Source organism: Schistosoma haematobium, chromosome 1 (genome assembly GCF_000699445.3).
Source record: "Schistosoma haematobium chromosome 1, whole genome shotgun sequence".
In the NCBI taxonomy this organism is placed as follows: domain Eukaryota; kingdom Metazoa; phylum Platyhelminthes; class Trematoda; order Strigeidida; family Schistosomatidae; genus Schistosoma; species Schistosoma haematobium.
The window spans coordinates 72,205,434-72,233,247 of NC_067196.1; the positions used below are offsets into that span (position 1 = coordinate 72,205,434).

A 27,814-nucleotide genomic window follows, 5' to 3' on the forward strand; every position below is an offset into this window, starting at 1 on the left:
AAAATCAACGTAGAACAAAACTTAATTTACGAAAAAGATCAGTCGAGTGCAACTAATTACAAGAAAAAGGAAATCTTCCAATACCTTATACCATTGAGTTATGTTTACATATTTGATTTTATTGAATAGATTCAGAAAAACAGGTAATGCTTTTAAAGCATCAGTTTTGGAAATTACAATTATTATAAAATTTCACTCAAAATATGATGCTGGCATTTAAACTCGACTAATGATTGGAAGGTTCATAATGTGAAACGAGTAAAAAACAGGCCAAATACAACTAATTACATTTCATATTTTTCTTGTACACTGTAACAACCAATCAAGGCAACATATCACTGTATATCTGATGTAATTTAATCGGTTAACTGAACTAAATGCTAGATCACTTTCAACAGACAGAGCTTTATGACAACTAAGGACCATTACATTAGTTTAAGCCAAGAAGCTTGTATCTAGGCTAAATTAAAACCACCTACTCTTAGATTACCTGTTTGTGATGAAAAATCTTAAGGCCAGAAATTTGTATATCTTGTAGAACTTTGAACCGATTGGAAATTTAGGTATCAATGTTTCGAATTCATCTTTGATATAAAACATCAGTCACTGTCAGTCAACATCGATTTGCAAAGTCAACAGTATTCTTATAAATCAACTAACTTGCACTACGAACAATTAAGATTAACTGTAACTATAAATATATATTTCTTATTTAGACATAGGTTATACAGAAACTATTGAAAAAGCATACATCAATAGTATACAAAAAAAGCATTAATAATCACTTAATCTTTAAAGAACAAAATAACAACAAAAAGTTAAAAGACAGTATTTAACAATTTGCATAAAAACGGAAAAAACAAATGGATGTAAAAAATAAACAAAAGTTTGTATTTTGGTTGAAAAAAAGCGAAATTTGTTAAGTAAACTAAGGTGATATATATAAGTAATTTTTCGTATTAAACTTAATAGTTCATATAAAAGTCGTAGTAGTAATGTATAAAACAACAATCACTATAGCATACATCAGTGTTGGTATGTGCACATACACAAAACGTGTATGTACATAACATATGAGATCGAACAGATGTCATTATATATATATATATATATATATATATATATATATATATATATATATATGATGGTTAAATAATGACAATGAAAAAAATGTAGACTGACACAACAAATGGTCAATATTAAAACACTTTTTAAACCAAATAACGTATATATAGAAAAGAAGCATCCATCTAATACAATACAGTAATGCACAAAAGTCGAGATACAGTTGACAAGTAATAATAAAGACAAACGATTAAATACAACTAATACTGACAAACAATTATAAAAACAGTACACATATAGGCATGAATAGTTAATACAATAATTGAACATTACAATGATTAATATTAATAATAAGTCCTGCAGAATAGAAAAATCATTTAAATAAAAGCATTTTTAACAGCAGTCAAATGACATAGATATAATTGAGGAGGAAAAAACAAAACAATAAATACAAATTGTCCTTTTTCGTTGTGTTTATCATAAAACAGCAGCTGTGTAAATTAGTAAGAATAATGCATATGTTTTTTAACAAGAAAACGAAAGAATCCTAGGACTAGCTGATGCGTTATTTTGGAATATACTGATGATGTAAGCTTTTGTTCTTTTTAATCTTTTTTTTAAAAACAAAATATGCGATAAAAGAAAGCAGATCCAAAAAAGGAGATGACAATGAGATTCAGCAGGAGTAACGAAGAAGGAGAAAGTAAACAAAAGAGGGAATTATTTTTCGTAAAAAGAAAATGTAAGATTAAAGAACGTTCCCCGTTTTCAAACTAGATGGGAAACATTAAACAATAAAAAAGAGTAAGTACACATAATGAAACAAACTAAGTTAATCCAATGAGATAGATCTCTTAAATTGTGAATTTTAAAGGGAATGAGGAATGAATTGAATATTGTGATTCTCAGGTGAGAGAAAAAGTTGAGAAATAATCTGCTTGTTTACCACTTGGTTAATTTCAAGAATTGATTTCCCCAATTTGATCCGGTAAAAATCAAATTAACAAATAAAAATGGGACGGGAAAATTGGCAAGAATTGTGTTACTTTATTTAAACTGTTGGATTGTAGTTTCGATCAAGAGTTGGTAAACGATTTGATGGGCCCTTGTGTCTCTCTGTTGCATATTCCCCAATGAAAGAGCCTTCTTCATTGAATTTACCTATTACATTTTTTTACAAAAAGAAAACGAAAAACGTTTTGATCATGAAGAAAGTATGTACATTATTAAGTATTAGATCATTATGCACAACTTAATTTTTTCTAAGCTGAAATGCTAAGATCGACGGTAATTTGGTTAACTGACAAAACGCGTGAATCGTGTTTTTATTCATTATTACTAATAATAAACTCTGAGTTAAATGTTTGAAATTCATGCCAAAACGACTAAAGTGAAAAGCAGCTTTGTCTTTAGCGTAGTGAATTTATCAAAATCACTTAAGGAACAGTACTCTCGTCCAATTAACTGATTAAAACAACCAATTGAATAATATAATGAAAGTAGAGAACAGAAGTCTGTAACAACTTACCAGGATCAAGATTATAATCGTCTAGTTCACCATCTCCATCACTGCCAATTTCAGCACTGTCATCATTTAATGAACAACGACTGCCTCGAAGTGGCGGCTCTTCTCTAAAACAAAATAACCGATTTAGTTAGAAAATTTTTATCTAACCACATGCCCACATCGCAACTGCTTAAAATGGATTTTTATCGACTGCTTACAAACCTTTGAAAGTACACAATAAAAAATATACTTCAAAAGTGCACTAAGGATAATAATTTATTCGAATAAAAAATAAAACACGGTGCCATTATTTAACGCATTTCCCAAAGAGTTTTAAAATAATAAATACATTGTTTAACCGCGTAGAATTATGTAAGCGATCAGCAACGTTTGTTAGGAGGATCAATACCATCTAGGTCCTCAAACTAAAACAGATAGGGTGGGATTTAGGTCGACTCAAATACAAACAACAGTACTTATTTCAATAGTCCATAACCTAATTGTCTGATACAATGTGCTAACTTAGTTGCTTCTAATATTCCTACAATATAATCCTTTACTAATCAACGTCAGCGTAAGATGTAAGTGGGACTTGGGCTGCATTTGTCATAACCACCTTAATGGCTACTTTTACATCATTGATCGTTTTGGCATTCCTACCCAGAACCCGAAGTCTAATTTCAGCATAAATCACAATGAGACTCCAGTAAATGTGAGTAATGCTTCGAAGATATCTGTAGTCAAAAGCATGATACCTGTGCATGTCAAATAACTTCAAAGACCATATTTCACAACAGCCATAAAGTAGATCACGGCGGTTTTAATTACAAAATGCTCATCACTTGAGAAGCAGAATGACATCTGCAGTGTACCACAAAGGATGAAATTTAGTGAAAACCAAAAAAGCTCTTTGTATCTATTCCGATGTTTTGTCAAACACCGACGCATCGAATTGATTTAAACACTAATCAATGGAAAGAAATGACATTTTTCAGGGTAGTTTTCTTAAAAAACCACACATACACGTGGAAATACGTTGCAGTCTGCAAAAACTAAAATTTCCACTAAATTTATTAGTACTACTGAAACTGAACAGAAAAATCATTCGGAGAAACAAAAAGGAAACTTACGCTCTTTCATAGGTTTGAAATGCTTCTTTTTCACGTAGTTCTTTTTCTGGATCATTTCCAAGAGCACGTTCTTCACGATCCACTGAAGAGGTAAGCAAATCACAATGCAGATGAAAGTCACATTTATAAATGAAATAAGTACAATAAACTAATGTACTATAGGTAACAGTAATACTGGATATTAGAAATATAAAATATAAAGAAAACTACAAGGTTCTGTTTACTGAGTTTTAAAAATTGTAATTTAAACTTCTGCATCAAATGACTTACCAAACCATAAATCAGGGAGTATTTATAAGGATATTTTGCACAGTCAATTATGATAGACACAAGGTAACTCAAAAAAACAGTAGGTACCAAAATAAAGCTGGTCATATCTATTCAATACGTGACAACTTCTAAAGAAATGATAATTGTTAACGTGAACTGTAGCGTGCGTACACGTATATTGATATATATATACACCCTATTTTCAATTTAAACTAACTGATTGTAACCCTTTCAAAGTCACTGCCGGTAACAAATCCGGATGAAAATTTCAGTAAGTGTGAGAAATACAGAGGCATCACACTATCAGTGCTATTTAAAACAAACGACGATCTGATCCAGATGTAAAGGCAAAGATTGGCGAAATGCAGCATTCCTACAGTCTCAAAACAACTGTCAACCAACATAGAAGTCACAATCTTCAATACAAACATCAAGACACTTCGATTGTAGAATTGAAAACTGAAGTACCACTACAAGCATCATCAAAACAGTACAGGTATTTAGTCAAAATTGTCTACACAAGATACTCAATGTCCGTTAGCCGGATAACATCAGCAACAACCTACTGTGGGAAAGAAGAAACCAACTTCCAAATGAAGAGGAAGTTAGGAAAAGACGATGGACGTGGATAGGACATATATCACGGAAATCACTAAACTGCATCAAGAAGCAAGTGCTAACTTGAAATCCTGAAGGGAAACGGAAAAGTAGTAGACTAAAGAACAAAATGCGTCAGGATTCGGAGACAGACATCAAAAGAATAAATAACGCTTGGAAACAACTGGAAATGATTGCTCAGGCCCGACCGTAGCTGCTACCTTGACACAGTGGTCAGGCTTGCCTATCGTGATGACCCAACCGAGTTATATTGGCTGGAACATGAGGTGGCTCGTTTGATCTGACTCCAAGATCGTATAAATGTTTGTTATCGTCTTTTCTCGTATATCATCGTCGACTTAATTCGCGTTATCCAATAACGGAATTAAATAAGTCGAATAACGAGAATTGACTTGAGAATACATATATTTCGCACATGAAGCGAATGAAGCATAGCAAAGCAAAAGTGACACGTATGGAAGATAGCTGGGAAGCCAACTTCATTTTAATTAAGCGTTACTCAGTATTTATAGGCAGACAAAATAAACTACAGACATGTGATGAATCATGGGACATGAAGTGTACACACATATACGCTCATGTGAAAACAGTCAAGGCTAATAAGCGAATAATTGACAAGGTCAAAATATGGCTCAAGTAAAATGAATAAAATAGGATGTCCGGAAGTTAGAATAAGGTATATGGGCTTGCCATAATAACTGACACTACAAACATATGTTCCTGTAGGTTCTACCATGCCAGGTAGGTCGATTGGAGAACGGTAAGACTAAAAGCAGCAACTCAAGGTCTGAGGGCGAAGTCGTACTGCTGACCGTAGAGGGGTGTGACAGCAGTAAGGTGTTTACCCCGAAAAACCAGCATCTGCAGCGATGCTGCCTTTCCACAAGGAGGAGTGGGGTTAGAAAAGGTCGACCTTAAAAATGTCACACCTCACCTTACCTCACGGATTTCCGTCTCCGGCGGTAAAGCCCTTTGTAGAACGGAGCTAACACAATAAAAACCTCCCATGAAAAGGCCGTGCGTGACCGGCCTCAAGCAGTTGTCCCTTGGGCTCTGTGGTCACGCTCCCAGGTCGTTGAGGCCAACATTAATCCACCTTCCTTTTCAGGTTCCTCAAGAAATACCCTTTCACGGTGTGGGCAGCCGGGAAGTGACATCGGCCTTCATACCCGTAACAGCACACGAGACCGAGTTGGTCACATTCAAATCCTTTCTATACCTCCTAATACCTCTCTTATCTCCATGACTAACCCTTCTCACGTCCCTTTATCACCTCGCACCGCTAGGGCAAACGATTCGAGTACGCGGATCGCCATTCCAGGTTTCCTGAAACCCCGCTCTAAACTACACGAAGGAGCTTTCAATGTCCGAACACTGCCACATAGGACAACAGGCTTCCTTATCTAGGACTTTAGAATCTCGCGTCATCGATGTGTGCTGCGTCTCCGAAACGCGTATACAAGATCCGAGTAGCGTCGTTCATTTTATTTCACCATGTCAAAATAAGGAACCAACTCGATTCACACTTCGTGTATCTGGAAGCCCTGATGCTGCTTCTCGTAGCCTCGCCGGCGTAAGTATAGCATTGAGTCCTAGGGCACAACTAGCTCTCTTAGACTGGATCCCAGTAGACAGTCGTTTGTGCGCTGTCCGACTAAACGGAACAATAAAGACTCGGAAAGATGGGGACACTCGTCGTTGCCTCTTCGTCGTCTCTGCCTATTCTCCCACTGACTGCAGTGCAGATGATGTAAAAGATGAGTTTTACAGAAAGCTTTCCGACCTCCGAAAAGCTAGGCGCTCCGATATAGTAATAGTGGCTGGTGACTTTAATGCTCAACTAGGTAAACTAAGCGATAGGGAAAGACACCTGGGTCGGTTTTACAGCATCGTGGCTCAAAGAACAGTTAATGGCGACCGTTTGTTGCAGCTATGCTCAAATAACCGCATGTTCCTTGCAAATACCAACGTTAAGCATGAGTAAAAACATCTTTTAACATGGTGACCCCCTAATTCGTCCCAACGTTGGACCCAAATAGACCACATCGCTATCAACCACCGATGAAGGGGCTCGATAGAAGACTGTCACTCATTCTGGAGCACATGCTTAGATTCAGATCATGCTCTAGTACGAGCGCGTATTTGCCTGCGTCTTACTAGTATTTTATTATTTTATTTGAACACATATATATTGGTACAGGAGTGCGCCGAATATATATGCGCCACACAAAACAATGAGAATCTAAGAAGAAAAAAAGTGAGGAACGTAAAAAAATAATAATAAACAATAACGAAGAGAATGGTGTAAGGTAGTGTAATTATTATTGTTGTTGTTATTATTATTATTATTATTATTATTAATTATTAATAATAATAATAATAATAATAATAATAGGGGAACAGAAGGTTATAATCAGAAGAAATCTTTCAGTTAAGGAAGATACAACCACTTTTTACGAAGAAAGTAAAAGAAGGTTACAGCAGGATCGCCACTGGCTTCTATTCTCAGCCATATCTGATAACGTCTCTAGCCACTGTGTAGCACCATCAGTCAGTCAGTCAGTCAGCTACAACGTAGGACCAGGCACATATGTGCATCGGTCCAGGTTGCCATACCGCATCAGCACAACAAGATGAACACCGGATTCATAGCAGTGGTTAGGTCAAAGGTAGTAATATATAAGAGAAAGATGGCATATAGATATATAGTACAAGAAGAAAAAATTGGTTCGTAGAAAGAAAGATATGAAGCGATTTTAATCTCTTAGTTTAAGGGAAGACAGAGAGTGTATACACCGACGCCATTGTGATCGATTCTCAGCCATGTCACCAAGAGTCTCCAACCATTGGTTACGATAGTCACGCGGACTCCAACCAAGTAGTCTGCATCTACCGACATGGCTCAGACTAGAAGTTAGTGACTTCAAGCACTGATGCCACGTTTTGGTTTGGCCGCCCCTAACTTTCTTCCAACCATTTCCAATACCGGATAGCATTGCACGTCGTGGTAATCGGTGTTCAGGCATACGTAACACGTGGCCCAACCATCTCAGAGTCGATGAAGATTCATAACCTCATCAACTGATTTACCATCATTCCCTAATAGCCTGCGTCTAACCTCACTATTACTTACCCGGTGATCCCAGCAGACGCCAGCAATATTTCTAAGGCATCTGTGGTCAAATACTAATAGCTTACGAGTGTCTTCTACTCTTAATGGCCATGTTTCGCTGCCGTAAATTAAAACAGAACGGACTGCCGCGCAGCATACTCGTCCTTTTATTGAAAGACGGATATCTCGCCTTCGCCAAAGGTGACGCAAGTTGGCAAAAGCCAATCGAGCTTTTCGAATCCGTGCTGAGATTTCGTCCGATACCAACCCATTAGGGCTGATCAGACTTCCAAGATAAGTGAAGTTGTCAACGCGTTCGACTACTTCACTCCCTATCCTTAGTTCAGGTGTTAACGCAGACCAGTCCTGAAGCAACAACTTGCATTTAGAGGGAGAGAAGCGCATTCCAAACATCCTGGCATTGTTGCTCAGTGCTACCAGAAGACTCTGCATTTTGTCAGCGTCTTCACCAAACAGGACTATGTCATCCGCGTATTCTAAGTCGATAAGTGGACCTCCTGGATGGAGATCAATACCCGAGAACTCAGTCGACGAGAAAGTTATTCCCATCAGTAGATCTATGATGAAGTTAAACAAAAATGGGGAAAGTGGACAGCCTTGACGGACACCACTTGAGGTTGCAAAAGCAGATGACAGTACGCCATAAGCTCTGACTCGACTAGTAGTGTTCGAGTAAAGAGCCTTTACAAGGTTTATGTACTTCTGGGGTACGCCTTTCAATGACAGACACAGCCACAAAATCTCGCGGTCTACCGAGTCAAATGCTGCTTTTAAGTCGAGAAAGACCACCATTGTCGGACGTCGATAAGTATGCCTGTGTTCTAAAACCTGACGAATGGTGAATATGTGGTCGATACAGCCACGACCAGGTCTAAAGCCAGCTTGATTCTCGTGTTTGCAGTTCACGAGTCTAAGTTAGGCGTCGGATAATTATCGAGGCTAGTATTTTAGATATTATATTAGTTAAACTAATCCCTCTGTGGTTGTCACAGGATGATTTTGACCCTTTCTTATATATTGGGACGATAAGTGATTGTGACCAGTTAGATGGAATAACGTCTAACTCCCAGATTTTAGCTAAAATATTAGTCAACCTAATCGCTAAAATTGGACCACCATCCTTAAAGACCTCTGGAGCCAATCCATCTGGACCAGCTGCCCTTCCTCGTTTCAGATTAACTATAGCCTTTTGAACTTCAGCAAGAGTTGGGGGACCTACTTCAATGTTCCATTCACACTGTCTGGGAATGGAGGGTAGTTGTAGAGTAGCTGAAGGCCAGCTGAACTGTTCTCTGAAATGTTCCGCCCATCGTTCCAAACGCCTGGACTGGGAGCAGATGAGTGTATCGTCTTTTTCCGATATAATCTCACTTACACTTGACTTATTAATTCCAGTTTCTTTTATTAGTCTGTAAAGCTGTCTTGTGTTCCCTATAGTCGCCGCCTTTTCCATCTGTTTTGCTTTCGTTGCCCATCACTGCTCACGGTCGTTCCTTAGACTTTTGCTTAACCTAGATCTGATTTGTTGTCGCTCTTCCTCATGTTCGGAACCTGATGGGACGAGTTTGCGAGAATCCATCAGTGTGAAAGACTTTGAAGAAATCCACTGGTTCTTTGAAACTATGTGGTTTAAGTCGCTAATAGATGTCACTGCTGCTTCCACCGCTGCTTGTATATCTTTCCAAGCAACAACTGGGTCAGCCTCGTTTTCAGAACTACCTAAGTGTGACCTCAGTTGTTCCTGGAACCTACTTTTGGTTTCCTCGTTACTCAGTTCGGTTCTAATGGGTCTTTTTAATGTGGCTTTTTTGCGTCCAGTGAGGCGCAAGCAGATGCGTGCTCGTATTAGGGCGTGGTCGGAGTCCAAGCAGGTACTCCAGAATGAGCGACAATCTTCTACCGACCCTCTCCAACGATGACTGATGGCAATATGGTCTATTTGAGTCCATCGTTGGCTTGGTGCAGGCGGTCGCCATGTTAGACGATGTCTCTCCTTATGCTTAAAATTTGTGTTTGCTAAAAGTAAGCGGTTGTCTGAGCACAGTTGCAGCAGACGGTCACCATTATCTGTTCGCTGTGCCGGAATGCTAAAATATCCACCTAAATGCCTTTCTGTTTGGTTTAAGCTATCTATCTGAGCATTAAAGTCACCTGCAACGAGTACTATGTCTGAGCGTTTAGCTTTCTGAAGAAGTTCAGAAAGCTTTCTGTAAAATTCATCTTTCACATCGTCTGAGCTGCAGTCAGTGGGAGCGTAGGCAGAAACGACGAAAAGGCAACGACGTGTGTCCCTATCCTTCCGAGTTCTTACGGAGCCGTTTAGCCGAACAGCACATAGACGACTGTTGACGGGGATCCACTCTAGCAGTGCTTGTTCCGCCCTCATGTTTAGTGCTATGCCTACAACTGCCAGTCCACGAGAACTGGCCATCGGGTCACCAGATACCCGTAGGGTGTATCTCGTTGGCTCTCCGTTTTGCCGAGGTGAGGTCAAGTGAATGACCACACTGGAATCCTGTATGCGTGTTTCGGTGACACAGCATACATCAATGGAAAGAGACTCTAGGGTTTTAACCATCTCTCGGACCCCAACCAGGGAGTCGTGAAGGACCAACAGAAGCCAGCCCTTTGCAGCTTTCTTTCATACCACGACACCATGTCATATACTGACCACCTCTCCGCTTTTTCCAACCAGTCCCAGAGTCGGCAAATAATGCACGACGTGGAATTCTCTGGGACGACATTCGTAGAACATGTCCAAGCCTTCAGCCACACTTCGGTTTCCCACGATCTCCAGTCAACCTGAATGGCAAATTAATGTAGGTCCTCCGTCTCTTTACGAAGTTGAAAAAGCCATAGGAAATCTGAGGCGAGGGAGAGCAGCAGGCCCTGACAGGTTTACTCCTGAGATTTTTAAGGATGGTGGTTCAGTATTAGCAGTGAGATTAACTGAGGTCTTGGGTAGAATTTGGGAACTGAACGTAATCCCATCTGACTGGTCTCAATCACTGATTGTGCCAGTCTATAAGAAAGGACAAAAGTCCTCTTCTGACAATCACAGAAGAATCAGTTTGACAAATATAGTGTCTAAAATATTAGCTTCAATAATACTTCGACGCCTAACTAAAACTCGTGAAGAGCAGACTAGAGAAAACCAGGTTTCCGACTTGGACGTGGTTGTATAGACCAGATATTCACACTAGGTCAGGTTCTAGAACACAGACACACGTTCAGACGCCCCACAGCCGCAGTATTTCTCGACCTTAAGGCAGCATTCGACTGTTGATCGTGAGGTTCTATGACAGTGTTTGTCAGTGAAAGGAGTATCAAAGAAGTACATTAACCTTATAAAGGCTCTCTACTCGAACACAACTGGTAGAGTGAGAGCTTATGGCGAACTGTCATCAGAATTGATTATCTCAAGTGGTGTTCGTCAGGGTTCTCCACTCTCTCCATTCTTGTTTAACTTTGTCGTCGACGTACTTTTAGAGATGACACTTTCCTCGTCTAGATTTCCAGGGGTTGAACTTCTACCAGGAGATTCACTTGTTGACTTGGAATATGCAGATGACATAGTTCTATTTGGTGAAGATGCTGACAAAATGCTGTCGTCTGACCACTCTAAGTAACAATGCAAGCATGTTCGGTATGCGATTCTCCCCCTCGAAATGCAAAATGTTGCTTCAGGATTGGGTTGCATCGACACCCGAACTAACGATAGGAAGTGAAGTAATTGAGCGTGTCGATCGCTTCACTTATCTTGGAAGTCTCATCAGCCCTTGTGGTCTGGTGTGTGACGAAATCTCAGCACGGATACAGAAGGCTCGACTAGCTTTTACCAACTTGCGTCATTTATGGCGTAGGCGAGATATCCGTCTATCAACCAAAGGACGGGTATACTGCGCAGCAGTTCGTTCCGTCCTACTTTATGGCAGTGAAACATGGCAGGTAAGAGTAGAGGATATTCGTAAGTTACTAGTATTCGATCATAGGTGTCTTCGAAACATTGCTCGTATATCCTGGGACCATCGAGTAAGTAATGCAGTTGTTAGGAAACGGGTACTAGGTAAGGATGGCAAATCAATTGATGAAGTAGTGAAACTTCATCAGTTGAGATGGCTGGGACACGTGTTTCGTATACCCAACCACCGACTACCCCGACGTGCGATGTTTTATGGTATAGAAGTAGGTTGGAAGAAAGCTAGGGGTGGCCAGAACAAAACATGGCACAAGTCCATGAAGTCACTGACAAGTGAACTGTGCCTTGTTGGTAGGTATAGACTACCTGGTTAGGGATTGCGAGGTGATAGCAACCGATGGATAGAGACCCTGAATGAAATGGCTCAAAATCGTTTGCAATGGCGCAGGTGCATCCATTCTCTGTGTTCTCCCAAATTCTAATCTTCTGAATTCTTCATGTCCCTTTTTCCCTCTTTCCAAATTTATTTCACTGGATTATACTCTTTAAATAACATCTCCAAACACTAATCTTCCCGATTACTGCTTATACTCTTATTACCTCTACCACTACATGATTTGAATCGACAACTGCATCTCTGTGCTAACGTGGTGTGGCAACTCGAACTGACGTACGTACGTACGGAGTTCTACGTTGTTAATGACTGATTGCTCAGGACAGAGTTTGATGGAGAATCCCGCCCAGCGGCCTATGTTCCACCAGGGGCAACAGGCGTACTAAGATTTGCATTCTCCTAAATTATCAAGAAATTTATGATTACAGATTTCAGGTGATCCAGTCGATAGCAATATCAAAATTGTATTCGTCTTCATTTGAAATTAAAATACTGAATTGTTTCGATTGAGTATAGTGATCGAGAACTGAATGACAACTGAATGAAGGCTTTCTAAAATCATAATCATCAGATTCATCTGCTTAAGAAAGTTAAATTTTAAGCATTTTTAAGAGTTTGAGGAACTCCGCACACGATTACTGATAAAGCTAACTAGATGCTCTTCTGAATACGTAGTTAATCATTTCCATTTATTCAAACTTTGGGAGGAAAAATAAATATATATTTGCTATATCCCAATGAGTAGAAAAATTGTATCTCTGACGTTTTGTGACTTAATGTAAGACGCTTCTTCAGAGTAAATAAATAGCTGAGATAAGTTAACACAAGTTATGGGCATCAAGAAACACTTCATCGTATATAACACAAAGATCTACGACATGGAATTAAAGTCAGGTAATCAGTAACAGTTATTAGAATAATGTGAAGGTGGAGAACATAAAAGATGGGAAAAAACGATGAATCCCTGAATCTATGTAATAACATATGGGCGGTAAGGAATAAATAAATGGTGAAATTTCAAGATCGTCCTTTAAAAAATAAGAAGGCTTATGTACATTTAAGGTAAAATTGTAAAAACTTAAAATTATTTAGCTATCTGAAACTAGTAAGATATACTACTTGTACCAACGTGAAGTTGGATGTTAGTAGTGCCTGGAAGGGTGACGATATCGAAAAACAGAATACATATTCCTCCTGTTTAGACCAGATCTTATCGGTGAGGTACGTGAACACATTCAGTCTATAGATAATAATAGTCCAATCCAATCTGTTCCAACAGTGATCTACAGTTTGCCAACTAGGGTGGGTAGTCCAGTGAACAGATTTGGCGATTACCCAGGGAAAAAAACGTCCAGTTATACACGTGAGGAATAAGAAGCTTACAATGACTTGATAAGTATACATGAAGAAACTGTTCTCAAAACTTCAGACTTGGTAAACGTTTCATAGACTCTGAACTCCCAATCGAAGAATTAAAGTCATAGAAAGTGTTAGCAGTATTCATAGTCTCCGATGAATAACGTATTAGAATATTATACACATTATATAATCTCATTGAGTATAAACTTACACATATAAGTTTCTCCACGGAATCTCATGACCAAACAAGCAGTTAGAACTCCGATCGCAATTATAACAAGTATACCGATAATCACAGCTGTTATCCAAGATATGTTAGCTGATGCTATGCAGGAAAAGGATAGAGAAGAAAGAAAATAAATGTGTAAGAAATCATGTAAAGGAAACGAGAATATCCAATAATAATAATAATAATAATAATAATAATAATAATAATTTTAGAAGGAATGGAAGAATAAGAGGAAGTTCCAACTAACCCGGAGTTGGGTCATGATCCACTTGTAGATCCAACGCTGCTGTCATAAGTGGACGGATTTTTGCATCCTCATGAGAATCATACACCTTCATATTCGGTTCCAAAAGTCTTGTATCCAGATCTGCAATACGAGAAGTCACATGCGGATAAAAGATACGCCAACGGCACGTCACATTCACTTTTCGGAACAATACAGTTAAGGACGGATCATCAACGGGTGTGATTATCAACTAGATAAAAGAACATATATGTACACATTTTCATCTACATAAACCATACATTGATGAAATATTTTTTATTGTAGGTTTTACCCAGAAATGAATACATTATTCAAGTCAAAATCTAATTTTCTCTTGAAAAATATAAGTATACATAACACGATATTGTTCTTCTGTTTTAACACAAAAAAATATATCGCAACAATCGAAGCCGATGAATACTTGTTAATGTAGGTTGAACGCTGTACAGGAAGGCAAGGTATTTGAAAATCCAGACAGTCACAGTAAAAGCTGAATGGCAAGCTAACTGTCAAAGCTGTTGCGATATTGAAAGAAAATAATCTGCAATTGTTTAATAAAAGCATATATTTGAACTAGAAAAATAACGACCGTCATAAATGCAGTTGAAATTCTTTTATATTTACTAATATTAATAAAACCTAAAATGTCTAGTTCTAAGGGTCAATTTCTCAGAAAAGAAAGCTGACTTTTCATTTTAGTGTATATATAGGAAACGAATTTAAGTGTGTGATTAGCAACAATTACCTCTGATATCTACACAAAATATAATTTATATACGATATATAGGAAGAATAAAATATATTTCTCTTTTTTCACGATACAGTATTAGAATACGAAATTATGACCGGTGACCGAGATTTTGCCACCACTAAACTGGATACTCGATTGATGCGCTCTACACAGATATGATCATGCTATATCAAATACCCCATTTACGATCAGTAATGGAGAACTAGAGTACATGATAGCCAATACTTTAATCAACGCCATTCATTTCAAGCAGGAATACTTCGTAAGTCTAGAGTAGATATCAATGATAGGAAGGAAATCACAAAGTAAATAGCAAGCTGTATCTGTAAATCTACGTTCAGTGGTCAATTACTTTTTACTTCCACTAGTTAGATGGGTATTTTACTAAGCTTACAGTTGGTTTTTGTGAACTTTGCTTAAAGCTTATAACCATGAAATTATAATGGTTATTACATGATAAACAGATTCATACAATGGATAAACATTTATTTCTCTATCAAAACAATTATGAATATCATTGAATTAATTCACCTACCTTTGTGTCTTCTGTTTTAATAAATTTTGACTGTTGATAATCTTTTGTCATTTTCGACACAGGAATGCCATTTAATTCCCACGTTTGTACAAAGTAAGTAGACTGATAAGAATCTGTATCGATAACGCAATCGAATGCATGTGAAATAGTGTTTAAGCAATCGGTAGTACATGAGTAATCTTTTGGAGCCTTCAAGATGTTTATTCGGGCTAAAATGGAGAATAAATAAAACTCAATGAATAAAATAGATTGGCTACTGTAAGATCCGACCGTATAAGGATAAAGTTTGAGCTAAGTTGAGATAAAAATCTGAATCATTAATCTTTAATCACTTTCCACATTAAATCATTGTAATTGATTATCAGATTTTATCGGATTATAGTCTGGAGAAATACAAGTTACCGAATTTAATAGACATGCAGAGCAATGTGGTAACAACTTAATCATTCGACTCAAAACTAGTGGGTTTTAGCTTTACTCTGCTGATTTCAGTTTCAGTCTTAAAACAATAATGTCAATCTAAGTACATAATTAGTCAGTTAGTTTTATTCAGGGATACGTAGAACAAACTTGTATTATACGGTTTGTTTACACGTCATTTCAATGAACAAATGATGAATTAACAATTTTTTAAGTTGGAGAAGACCTTCCTAAAACAAACACTGTGTTAGGTGGCATAGAAGCTTTAGCTAACTTATTGGTACCGCTCATCTGAGTATATAGAAAATTATTGATGCGCTGAAAAATTAACAGACTAAATGGATTGGAAATGAAACCGTCTGTTGCATGAATCCAGTAACAACACTTACAAAGAAAGTGCGAGGTAGAAGTATGTATCAAAACTGATCGTAGATTATGAAAAAAGATCGACACTAGACTATCTCCGTACAGTAGTACATAATTTGGATATTCACGTCTAAACATGTTGGTGTTATGAAAATTTTATCATGTATGTAACATTTGCATCTAAGTTAAATTGATGTTATCCCCTTCTAATTTACCATATTCTGTCAGTTAATGTTGCCACGATTATTGTAGTAGTAAAAAGCTCTTAGGCTGGTTGAAGAGTTATCAACGTATCAGGAAGTCGGGGTTAGAATTTTGATTGTCTGTTGCTTACTTACTTCCTTACGCTCATTACCCCTCTTAGTCTGTCAAAAATATAAATAGTACACAATTTCAAGGGATGAAATAAAGTTGCATAACGATCGAAAAGTAAAAAAATAATAATAAGATAAAAACCAAACATGTGGAAGACAATTATCCACTTGAGGAGTATGAGAAAGATGAATAAATTAAAAAAACATGGTTTTAACAACAAATGACTAAAAGTCAAAATCATTAAGGTGAAGTATAAATAATCGATTAACTGAGCGTGAAAAATTAGGTATTACAGTCATGATATGACGATAGTTTGACGCGACGTTTTTGTACACATCGTTCAAGTTTGAAATGATAAACTTCTACCGCCTTTGCAGAGAAATCATCTATAAGATATTGTTGCAATGTACTTGAATTCGTCATTTAAACTAATTAATTTGACAAAAAAATGTTTGGACGTGTCTGCCTGAGTATGTAACCGGAATACATGATAACCTGCCTAATATACATGCGTAATAATCGTATGTTAATAATGTTAATTCCATGAGGTCCATCTAATATGTTTCGCCTGTTTATCTAAATAATATTAAATAAAACCTAGTCATTCGACTCTTATTACTGCAGAAGTCGACAATCGACAATGTTTTCGGGAAAACATGTAATGACGAATGCCGAGTGTGACCTCGTAATTTTAAAAGAAAGACATTTTTTAGCATTTAGAACTCATTCAATTTGAAATTCATCGAACATTTTCAAGAGTTTTCGAAGCATTTCTCTAAATAGTTTATCTCCTAGCTGTTCGAAATAGACGTACGAGATAACATGAATAACAGTTTGTTACTAAACTCGAAGAATGGATTGATTGATGGTAAGGCAGAGAGCGAATTGAACATAATTTACACCACTAAAAATGCTCACCTCGATTAACATGTGCCTTTTTTATAGTGGCCCTTATTAATCTGAGCCCATTTTCACTCGCCCTTATAATAATCCTGGATAAGAAAGGACGATTGCTGTCAACCAAATCAAAAAACATTTTTTTCCGAAACTATGATACTCTATAAATATTTGTCTTGTCTAAGTGAATAGAAGAAGCATGCATACACATGTATCATCCAAACAATAATGAAAACACATCAACAATATTTGTATCTTACGTAGTACTCTGACAAGAGTGGATACTCGAGCCAAGCCATATTCATTTTTCCCAACCAAGCTGACAGTATGAGTCGGTCCAACTTTACTACCAGGTGTAAACAGCAAATTATAGGCTGAATAAGTTAAAATATGACCATTTTTTTGCAATGGTTGTATTAAAGCATCTTTTAAGTACGGATATTGATCTCTTAGTTCAGTACGAAAATTAGTAGGATTCGGTTGGTAAGGTAGGCCATTGATTTCTAAAGACTAAAAAATGACAAAACAATCATCACAAAAATAAATCCAGTAGTCGAGAGTGATGTAAACACAGAAACCTTATATGTAATAATCAGTTTTCTAGGTATGTATCAAATACTTATACAACGAAAAAGAAAATCATATTAGGTGGTAAAAACAATTCCCAATTAAGGTTGACAATTGCTGGGAGCTGAGTATGAAAAACATGATTGGTAAATTCTTTATTTTGACTATAAGGTACAGTTATCCAAAGGTTAAAACCAATATAACTGGACTACAAGAAAATTCCAATTTTAACTGTTCAATACGTAAGAGCTGAGGGTGAGGAGAGTTCGCTCTCCTCGAAATGCTTTCACGTGGCTTCGTGTAGACCGCCACTACCAGGCAAGTCTAACTTCCTTCTCGCAGCGGGGTTGTTGTTTACGAAATTGAGAGGAAGAAAAACGAATGTCTGGCGCTTTAACCGGCTTGGTAGGTAAGGAGGGTCCATCTGGCGGAGTTGGAAAACCCTGATTACAAGCCGATTATGCACATGCGCTTCAGGATCCTGAGGGAACAAATGGCGTATGAACCGATTGTTGGTCACTGTCTATCATGTGACCGCATCTCCTGGCGTTATTCCACTGCCTAATGGATCAGACCCTTAAGTCAAAGGCTCCGGGTGTGGCCCCTAAGAAAACCACACGCTTCAGTCTGGGAACCCGGGCAGTATCATAGCCCAAACACAAATCAAGTGGTTTGTGTCGCGCATATGTATTCGGTGCCCCTCCGTACTAATATTTATGCGTTCAAACAACAATAAACAAACTATAAACATTCCCTTATTTAAGCTAATCTTACCTTAAGTTTTAATGGCCAATAGATCTATCGTCCTAAACGGATCGATGCCAGTAAATTGGTTGCAGCTTCTCTTGCGACTAAATATCAAAACGAGCTAGGTTCAACGCTAGCTACCAGCCCACCGAATAGCATAAACTAGTAGTGGCTGTTGTTGCATGAAGTCATGAAAATGGCAAGTGAAGTCGCCTGCAGCTTTGCGAAATGTCCTGCTTATAAGCACTAGGTTTCTACAGGTTCCTTACAACTCACCATCCCTCTACAACTTTGCCATCGATCACATTCTCGAAACAGCTCTGATGACTGTAGATAATGTAGGTGTGGATCTGTTTCCTGGAAAAACCTTTCGACCTTGAATATGAGGATGATATTGTCTTACTATGTTATAATACCCAAGTCGTGCAATTCACACTTAGTCAGCAGGCAATCAGTGTCCGTAGGTATAGTATGTGCTTTGAGCCTTACAAGTGCAAAGTAGTTCTACAGGACTGGCAAAACCCTGAACCTGCACTCACACTGAGTAGTGGGCAGGTAGTAGTCAAGAGGTCTGAGTATTTGGGTAGCTGCATAAGTGCTGGTGGTGGCGTGAGTGATGAGATCGACTCACGTATAGTGAGGGCCAGAGCGGCTCATGCCAATCTGGGTCATCTTTGGCACCTTCGTGGTGTTAGTCTGGCTGTAAAAGGTCGGATCTACAACGCGTTGGTGAGAGCAGGTTTGCTCTATGTTTGTGAAACCTGGCCTCTCTGAGTTGAGAATGTTAAACGATTCTCCGTGTTTGACCATCGTTGTCTCTGAGGGATTGCTGACATCCAGTGGCAACTCCATGTTAGTAATGCACAGGTTCGGAATCGTGTGTTCAGGCACAGCGACAATAATCCAATTGCTTTCACCATTTTCAAACATCGACGTCGGTGGCCTGGACATGCCTTACAAATGTCGTCCCAGTAAATCTCATGTCGTGCATTATTTGTCGACACTGGGACTGGTTAGAAATAGAGGAGAGGTGGTCAGAGTATGACATGATGTCATGGTATAAAAGAAAACTGTATAGGACTGGCTTCTGCTGGTCGTTCACTACTCCCTAGTTGGGGCCCAAGAGATGGTGCAACACGGTGGCTAGAGATGTTATCAGATATGACTCAGAATAGAAACCAGTGGCGATCCTGCTGTGGTTTCTACTTTTTTCATAAAAGTGAACGTAACTTCTTTCATTGAAATCCCTTCTGGTTGTATCTTTCCTAGCTGAACTGCTCCTCCCATTACTATTATTATTTTACTCTCATACACTAATTTCTGCTCGTTTCTTGTTCTCTTTATCGTACGCACTTTACATTATCTATCTCTTCACAACTTCATTGTTATTGTGTGAAGTATTTGGTGCCCCATTGTACCAATGTTTATATGTTCAAATAAATAAAAAGATGAGTCAAATGACTGTACTACTAGTTCCCAACAGCTGCACGACAGAAAACTGATTTTAAATAAGATTATTACTATATGTTAACAATTAACCAATATCTAAATAAAGATTTCACCCCGTGTTCAAAAAAGTTGTTCTACTCCGTAAGATCAGCATAAAATATGATGGATACATAAATGCTAGTGCAATAAAAACAATTCTAGTTAAAACCTAAAGTATGATAATTCTACATAAAAGAACATGTTTCGTAAGTAAATTACCTCCGTTATAAACGAATCCAACTGACAGCTAAATGTAACATTTTCTCCCTCCATCACTAAAATTAAAGGTGGAGGAGCACGTATCACTTCAGGTGGACCGACTACACTCACTATGAACTGAAAATTAACTTGATCATTCCCATTTTCCACAAGTAAATTGTAAGTCCCTTAAGAAAACAAGCAAAAACATAACAAATAATACAAAGACTATTTTATATGTTTCCACAAAAATACATGGCAGTGTTGAATTTTAATTCAAAGGAAAATCAATTTTGCATGACTTTGAATAATACTTACCAGATCGATGAAAGGAAACAGACTGAGGAAACTAGTGGCAATCAAGTAAACAAATCTAACTTTATACATGAACGGTAAGTGTTTGATTGTCTTTTGCTTGAGTATAAATTTAGTGGATGAAGTATGAAAACGGATACATACATATATATATATACATACATACAGGAGTGAATGAGATTAGAACGAAACAGTGAGTAGATAGAAAAGATTAAGCAACTGTTCAAACAAAAGCTGTTAGCAAATTAATAAGAATCTGGTTACTGGACGGGCTAACATCATAAGTATTAGTATATTTAGACAACCTCAAAAACAAAACAGAAACTATGATATGGTAAATGACGAATAAAGTTTAAATAACATAATAAACTTGTTCTAAAATCTTTTTCAAACTTAGTCACTAAAGATGCTGACCAACGAAGCTAAATTAAGTCATCATGTATGAAAATATAGGTAGAATGAAGGACTTCTGAATGTAATGTCTTAAGTTATGGTGATGGTTGGAGATATGATCGATACACTCAATTACGCTTCACAGGTTTAAGTCCCTCGGATGTCTTTCCAAACTTTTATTCAAGAATCAAATGTTTCTATTCATAGGGAGTTTTCAACATCTACTGTTAAAAGATTGGCTGTATAACAACACACAACTTAATGTGATTCCACATTACTTCTCATAAGATCGCCTTTTCCTGACTTTTTCACGATGTTTTCCTGTTCGACCGCTGATGTATCAGAAAAACTGCTTCCAATCGATCCCTAGGCTATCAAAATAATATCAATGTAATATGGTCAATTAAAAGCCAAAAACATCCCTATGACAGTAGTATTATGTTCAGCAAGTATAAAAACTGTTGAAAACTATCCAAGTACATTAACATCAACTAGAAAACGAAACATAAAGGCAGATACAGAAGCTTGAATCATCCCTGTAAGTAAAGCAACTTCGTAATAACCCGAAAGAACAGAACTAATGAGAGGGAAAGCTATATGAAAAAAATTAGAAAACTAATTAATAAAACTACTTAATTAAGTAATCCTTCCGAAAACATTGGCCTTGTTCTATCCCAATAGATTTACTAGCTTTGAACTATTGGAACATAAACAAACAAACTGAAATATAATAAACAACTAGCAACCATTCATCACAAAAAGCCATGAAACATACCAGAGTGCTCTCGGCGAATGAGATCAGGAAACTTCAAGAGATAATCACTGTGTCCTGGAAAATCAGGTGGAATTCTTCTGCCGTCTTTGGTCCATTTAACAGTCGTGTACTCTGGAGTAGATCGATACTTAGTGACTAACTTGAGACCAGTTCGCTAAAATTTTAAGAAATGTAATGGTTTGGAATGGGGATTTTATCAAACTAATAGCGACACATAAACTTAAGGATTTTCGGTAACGTAAAAGAAAATATCGATATAAATCTGTGTCAGAGACCTCTATATCATAGCAAAGTCCTGATCGCCTGTAAAGATGATTGATATGGAGGTCAGATATTAGGTCAATCAGCCAAAACGTAAGTCCTTTAGTTGACTAGTGACTTGTAAAGGTCTGTGCACAACAACTAATTGCAAATAAAAATGACTTATGAGTATGCATACTTCCCGTATAAACTGATTTTCTCCCATCACTTATAACATTTTATCGTCATTTTTTGTGCTAATATTTCGTATATAAGCCTAACACCATGCCATCAATGGAGGACTTACGTCAATATTTAGTTCGCCTGGGCCACCATCAATCCACGAAGCTTCCTATAATTGCGTACTGTCAGTCGATTGGCATTCTACTCACTTATCTTAATAATCGAAAATTGGTCTCACCAAATAATTAAACTTCTACTCCATAAAATAATCAGATTACGAAATATGGTTCATTGCCATTTTCAGAGCATTTTATGCTGGTATTGTACGTAACGATTTGTATCAAGCTATACCACTTTTTGGTAACTTTATAACTTGGTTTTTAATTCAAATAAATAATACTTAATTAAATAAATGATAGTGTAAATATTTTATCCAAATCCTAGAATGAAATCTACTCTAACTACTTATTTATGGATAGTTAGCAATATGATCTCTCCTCACAGGAAACGTGACTGCCTGCTACACGGACTAGTACGTGGTAGGTTATTGAGTTAAAACACTATTCTTCATCTCATATTTTCGTAAGGAATGATACACGACTGGATCTGTTCTTTATGCAACTAATATTAAACGAATTGATACTTTTCTATTTCTTGCGTTGATTTGTTGTCTTTATTTTGGCCTTGTTTATTTACTAATGTGTTGATTACAATCACCTACATTTACTTTCCTTTTTGAATTTCAGTCACCCTGCCTATATGTGATGAGACGTGGTAACTTGAACCAACAAACTAATAAACCTGAATTGTGTTTGTTTTCTATTAAAAGTACACAAAACTAGTAATGATTTCTCACTCTGATGAAATGTTATATAAGTTTGTCTTATGGTGAAGCAAAGAAAACTTTCTTAATCACTGATCATTGTTACGTCATTTAAAGTATGACTGAGTTGCGTAGCATAAAGTATAAGAGAAGTTAATTCGAAGTATACATTACAGCTACTGTAGTCGATGCAATTGCAGTGACCATAGTAATTTCTCAGTGGAATATAGTACAAACAACCTCAGTCACATAAATATGAAGCCCTAGGCATAGGATGTCAGAATATAAACTAGTACATAAAAGAATGCATGCTCTATACTCACTGGCCCAATTCGAACAGTAATCCTTTGTGTGAGGGGCGATAATACAGTAATTCCACTACCAACGAATGGTATATTGGAGTCATAAGTCAACAACTTAGGCCGCTCACTTGAACCACCAAAATAGGTAGAATAAACAGCTGAGGAGTCCAAGTGGCTCCAGCACACTAAACCCATATCTTTCCATGCTGACGTTGTGCGCTTGTATAACACCAAAGTACCTGATGAAGGAGGGAATACAATCAATCTTAAATCGCTGATATAAAAGTAAAAGCTAATTAATTTATTTATACATAAGAAAGCAAATCAAAGAGATTATATTTTTTCAAATACTACAAAGATGAATATGGGTAAAGCGAAAAATTTTTGCCAGATAAATGCTATTTACCCAGTAAAATATAGTTTAATTAATAGTCTGTCAGTGTACTCTTTAGCAACTAAATCAACCTCGATTCGTAGACAGGCAGAAAATTCTTTAATTGACTATGTTCTTTTTGTAACTTTTGATTTATTCTTGTGTTTATTTTAGCGTCGTAAATTTACAAATAAATTAACCTTAATGAACGTCCATTACAGTCTACAAATTTCTAGTCAATAAGGAAAATAAGTTATTTTTATAATAGTCCACAACTTAAGTAGAAAGGGATGAAACTTACCGTTCGGAGAGACATAACTTTCAAAATAATTTGTAACATGAGTAGATGTTTGACGAACTCTACGCATGCACCCAGCAGACTGTATACCATCAGGGCTGTCTACATCACAAAATGACCACATAAACGGACTGGGGAACGCTGCATCAGCCCAACTTGGCAACTCTTCAGATACTTGAGTTTGTCCGCATTCCAGACTCAAGGGAAGATCATTGATAGATAAAGGAGGTAAATATTCAGTTTGCTTTACAGGTCGTCTAACCATACCTATGAATATGGCCGGAAAATATAAGACAAAAAGTTGTCAAAAGCACTTTTAGGTATGAAAATAAGATGATGAAACATGATGTATGACAAACGAAAGCCGTACAGCGATTTGCACTGGCCACATTGTTTACGTAGATGTCATTCTGCAATTTCCCACATCGTTTCATTTGCTTAGTCTGACAGTGGATCGCTGGTGTTCAATCTTTGAGTCCTTCCCTTTAAAGTTTAGTATTTTAACTTCGATATTTTTATTAGTTTAAAGAACTGTCAAAAGTTACTTATCCCTACTGCATCTCATTTCTTCCTGTCAGTGCTTACCACCAATGCGTAAATCTGTCGTCAATTTATTTTCGGATTACTCATATCTGGTGGTCTTTCGGGACAGGTTTCTGGACCAACAAAATCCCATAAACTGTTTCGACTCTTTGACAAAGGTTGTTACTTTTTACAGCTAACCAGAGATTATGACAGGCCTCCTTCGGGTGAAAATGTAATTTTACTGAGTAGCATACATACATTCATGACATTCCATTTTTAAACTTAGCTTAAAGTATGTTCAATAGTCAAACGACTTTTGTGGGTACCAGTCGTATAAAGATTACTGATCATACCTGACTACCCGAATCCTTTCTTTGTGAAGAAATGTCTTCGTGGTTAAAGGGCTTGGTTTTCAACCAGAAGATGGCAGATTCCAATCTCGCTCCATTTTGTAGGTTCAGGAAACTTAGTTAACATTACCGAGTCCCCCATTGTGTTTCAAAGTCGAGTGCACAAACATATACTTATCGATTAAGTCATAGGTGGGGCAATTAGGTAATCGCATCTATGTGGATAAAAGTCCGTGTATTTTAAGATAAGACCATATTGGAAAAAATACTAATTATTGGTTGGAAACCTTGAGTGAAATAACTTTAAATTATCAGCAATAGTGCAAATGTATGTGACTCGCCTTTCTCTGAAACTTATTCTGATATTATTCCATATTTTTTATTCCACTTTACTCTGATTCGAACTACGTTTGTTACTTCCAATTTTCGGGTAACGCGACTGAAAATTAGTCGCAGTGAAGGAGATAGATCCATTCTTTGTCCTCAATATATTGTTTTGTACTTTTTTTCTCCAGATTGACCCGTTTTTTGTACCGCATTCTTATGGATCCTACCGTCATCTTGACTTTTTCTCGATTCGTTTTGTTAATTTCGTCTCGCGATACTGATGTGGCGCAGTAACTTGTGCCGATGCACATTTGTGTTAGGGTCTATGTTGATTATAACTAAATGGTTGATGTGTAATTTTTCACTATCACAAAACATTGTTATTCCCTTGCTAATTCCCGAAACCTGTGGTATGAATTGTGATAATCCGGACTAATATTTAGCGCATTTTGTATACTATGAATAACTACTTGATATTTGACTTACCATAAACAATAAAATACTACTCGAACTTAATTGGCACAACGAGACTTACGTTTGTGATAGTAATACGCATCCTGTATTTCAATGAAATTTGAAATTAGCTCTCCATTCCGGTTATGATACTTGCAGAAGTAAAAGCCGTCAAGTAGTTCATCTTTAACAGGTAGCCTAGAAGAAAACGTGTAGCCTGTAACAAATAGTTAACACCCAATAAACAAATACCTGAAGATCTATTGCCATTAGCGCTAAACTCAACCCGACCGAAAATAACATTTCTTGTTTTAGGATCAATGCATTCATCCGAATCGTGCGTAGACTTCTGGAATAATCAAGGAAATAAGTGGTTCATGAACAAAATAGCACGGAAATTAAAGCTAGATAAACAAATGCGTACAGGTTAGGATACTTCCAAATATAAAATAACAACGACCAAGTAAGATCAACATTTCAAAACCATATTTACAAAAGTAACAAGACGAGGAGGAAACTGCAGCACGCTTGATTTTCCAAAGTATGATCAAGTAAATTACCTGCCACAAATGGTTAGTATTCCTCTCAGTATCATGAGTTGGTCGGTGGTAAATCAAAAATTATCGATCAGACTTTTAAAATACATGAAGTGGTCAACACTAAAAAGATTGGTTTGTCAATTAAACTATGTACCGAGACTATCTCAAAACAGCAGACTCGTAGACCAGATAATTTGATGGAGTCCATTGGGCTACATTTACGAAGACTGTCGTTGTGTTAGTTTATTCAATATAGGTTGGACATAACGTATACTGCCGGCATTGATCTGTTTTAACTCATCAGAAAGATAGCAAAGATAAGTGAATAAGTTATAATCCCCGGACTAAGAAATAGGATATGGATTATAAAAAGCTTACATTATTGCTGGTATCGGTTCGCAATGAAAACCTCGATCCCAACTCCTGACCGCCACGATCTTGAAGCTGATTTTCCCATCTTGATGTTAATCCTAACATATTTGTCGATGTTAGTAAGCTTGTGATGTTATTAGAAACAAATTCAACTCAACTATTATGTACAGGAAACTAGAAACTGTAAGGACCCACAGTACTCGGAACCATTTTTAGAACTGACAGGAGTTAACTCCAACTACTTGCAACATAATCAAAATTCATGTAACAGAACCATTCAAGTTTTAATCAATTCTGACTAAGTTTACTACGTACATCTTCAGCTCAAAAAACTTGGCAGGGAAATGTAAACAAACGCGTAGTTAGCCCGAGTGATGTACAACGTATGTCTGAATGAACAGTTCTAGAGATTCTGCAGAGCATGTCAGATAGAGCATGCGAAACGAACGGATGTAAGCAGAGTAGACAGAAGACTGTAACGAGAACAAAGGGTAGTAAAGGTAGCTCATGGTCTTTCCACAGATCTAAACTTACCTAGAATACATAAAAAGCTGATTATTAGCATATTCCATGATTAATTTGTGCTTCATAGTGTGGCATCCCTAGCATACAACATACGGTTAACAACTAGTACATAAACCAGGATAGAAATCACAGCTTGTATACATACGAATCAGCCAGAAACAAACAAACAAGATAAAAACGTTAGTAAACTCCACATTACACAAATTTAATAATTCAAAATGGTAAATTACCCTGCGACATAAGTAAGCAGAGACGAGTTCATGAGTCGAATCGAGGGGAGCAACAACACAATGAATTCTTAACACAGGAAGCTCGTTCAGATGTTCTACAATCCTGATGCGAACTTGCTGTTTAATAGTGGCATCTATTTCAATGGGATTTCGCAGACCAGGATGTTCATAGAAAAAGATGTCATGTCTAACTCCACTAACAGGGATGAATTGCAAGTACTGTTCTATTGTGGACGCACCTTAAAATTTTTTAGGGTGATAGTTTTCCAATTACCATATGGTGTTTCAACGACAAATACAACCAACCAAAGCACGAGCAACATCGCGAGACGGAAAGGCCTTCTTAATAGCTCTGAAAAGCCGCCACAAGTGAAGGTTGAATTTCAGCAATAATAATCTGCTGACTAAATATTTTGACCGTTCCCAACACAACAATGACAATAAAAGTTAATGACTTTCCGTTGATTCTTTACGATTTTTAATGATATTAATAAGTTGTATTCCTGAGAACGCCTATCCATTTGTAGACCACCATAGTAGACTGTCTGCATAAAATGATTGGGGACCTGATCGAGTTAGACCGACCAGCTAACATTGAAGTCCAACCTTACGGCTAAT

The 27,814-nt window shown here is 37.2% G+C and overlaps 1 protein-coding gene across 2 annotated transcripts; it reads right to left on the reverse strand.

Annotated features, from left to right (window-relative positions):
• Window positions 1-515: 515 nt before the first annotated feature.
• MS3_00002053 (uncharacterized protein) lies at window positions 516-27,814 on the reverse strand (the record flags this gene model as incomplete). Of its 2 annotated transcripts, XM_051209608.1 has the most annotated exons (15): window positions 27,471-27,814; window positions 27,197-27,435; window positions 25,783-25,879; window positions 25,613-25,747; window positions 23,879-24,142; window positions 23,226-23,443; window positions 21,657-21,810; window positions 20,195-20,361; window positions 17,434-17,683; window positions 15,176-15,384; window positions 13,872-14,100; window positions 13,607-13,720; window positions 3,703-3,784; window positions 2,594-2,697; window positions 516-2,226 (listed from the first exon to the last, which is right to left on the reverse strand). In XM_051209608.1, exons 1-15 carry the CDS (start codon window positions 27,517-27,519, stop codon window positions 2,117-2,119), a joined length of 2,421 nt encoding a protein of 806 aa, XP_051075064.1. In that variant the 5' UTR covers window positions 27,520-27,814. The 2 variants fall into 2 exon arrangements, with proteins under 2 accessions (XP_051075064.1, XP_035585724.1); XM_035732859.2 differs by lacking the exons at window positions 516-2,226; window positions 2,594-2,697; window positions 3,703-3,784; ... (1 more) ...; window positions 13,872-14,100; window positions 15,176-15,384 and having other exon boundaries at window positions 17,354-17,683.